The sequence below is a fragment of the Coregonus lavaretus genome (genome assembly GCF_964263955.1).
Source record: "Coregonus lavaretus genome assembly, contig: HAP1_SCAFFOLD_1020, whole genome shotgun sequence".
Classification (NCBI taxonomy): Eukaryota; Metazoa; Chordata; class Actinopteri; order Salmoniformes; family Salmonidae; genus Coregonus; species Coregonus lavaretus.
In genome coordinates, this window is record NW_028165430.1 from 106,889 (window position 1) to 108,413 (window position 1,525).

Genomic DNA, 1,525 nt, shown 5'->3' on the forward strand with positions numbered 1-1,525 from the left:
CACTACTTTTGACCAGAACCCTATGGGAAACTCTATGGGCCCTGATTAAAAGTAGTGCACTATATAGGGAATAGGGTACCATTTGGGATGCAGCCTGAGACTGTTAATACTACAGGACTTTAATAGGAGCCTGGCTACTCCTTAGATTAACATGATTGGTTGCAGAGCTGCCACAGTATTCCCCTGTGATGAGAGAGAGCTTAGAACACTGGCCACACCACACACACACACTGACACACACAGAGTAGATATGAGATTGCAGGTACGTACATTGAAGCCTTGGGCCTCTGAGACGCTGTCCAAATGTTGTAAGGCATCAGGATGTCCTGGGATGTCAGTATCCACGACTGCATCAAACCCTGGGTAGTCATAGTCCTGGAGAAACACAACTCATTAGTCTAACTAAGTAAACACCAGAGAGATAATGCCCTCATGGTGTAAAGAGCCATAAACAGACAAGACAACAGACTCACCTTGATGTCCAAGCTCCGCGACACTGCCTCACTCTGGAAATGAACAGTCAATGTTGTTGTAAATCAGAATCATCCTATATAAATTATTCAATCTAATACAAATAACTATAACTGCTCCTCTGCAATTTCACTGTCTGAAAATCATTACCTGTTCTTTCATGATTCGATGTGCTCTTTCCACATACATTTTATCTGAGAAAGAAACATTGAGATAATGGCAACGTTATCACCACTTCACAGCAGCCCTGTTTCGTTGAGACTGGGTTCGAAATGCACAATTTGGCCTGATGGTGAATTTGAGAGCTGTGGGTAGTGTAGCTACTTACATTTATTAACGTCATCAAACACTGACTCCGCATTCTTGTTTTTGCTCTGTTCTTGTGAGATTATGGATGCATGTAGTTTTATTTTGGAATATAGCTCCTCTATGCTCTTGGAGAAGGACATGGCGACGTCCACTGGGAATGGCACGTTTACTTTAAAGTAGTCATATATCTGTATGGGATGACTGTAATGTTTGAAGTGTGATGATATCTCTATATTCTCCTCAAACGCAACGGGCCAGTCAACCTACAGAAAATGTTGAGAGACCGTTTCAGTATCATGATGTAGGCCTATTTGTTATATGTGAGTATTTATGTTGATTATTATCATGTTGTTATCCATCTCAAATACCTATACAATTAACACGTTAATGCATTCTTACAGCTTAACACATGGTAGAAAACAACATTGCCTACACTATGTAATCTTGCCTGGACTGTGCTAGGAACTACTTGTTAACGTTAGCAAACGTTAAAACAACACATTGGCAGCAGTATCTAATAAATAACCATTGTTTATAAGGCTTTTCTTACCAGTCCCTGATTCCGAACAAACTTTTCAAACGTGCTCAGGATTTCTTCACCGTCCTCCAGGTCTTGTTGTTTAGCCATGTTTTGTCTCTCGTACCCTCCAAAGATGCTCAGCCCTCTGATCCTGACTGTCAAAATAATACACGTGTTCCGTTGCTAGGTAACAGCTATCATCAACATGCGCCCCGCTAACTTCTT

The 1,525-nt window shown here is 41.2% G+C and overlaps 1 protein-coding gene across 1 annotated transcript in view; it reads right to left on the minus strand.

Moving 5' to 3' along the window:
• The window catches only part of LOC311115873 (protein FAM227B-like), a gene marked incomplete at both ends in the record, with an annotated part of 70,472 nt that extends 69,064 nt beyond the window's left edge, over window positions 1-1,408 (minus strand). The window contains 5 exons of the mRNA XM_084190996.1: window positions 271-375; window positions 474-506; window positions 622-665; window positions 800-1,043; window positions 1,331-1,408. Coding sequence (XP_084047122.1) covers window positions 271-375; window positions 474-506; window positions 622-665; window positions 800-1,043; window positions 1,331-1,408 — 504 coding nt within the window. The remainder of the gene's footprint in view (window positions 1-270; window positions 376-473; window positions 507-621; window positions 666-799; window positions 1,044-1,330) is intronic.
• Between the last annotated feature and the right edge of the window lie 117 nt (window positions 1,409-1,525).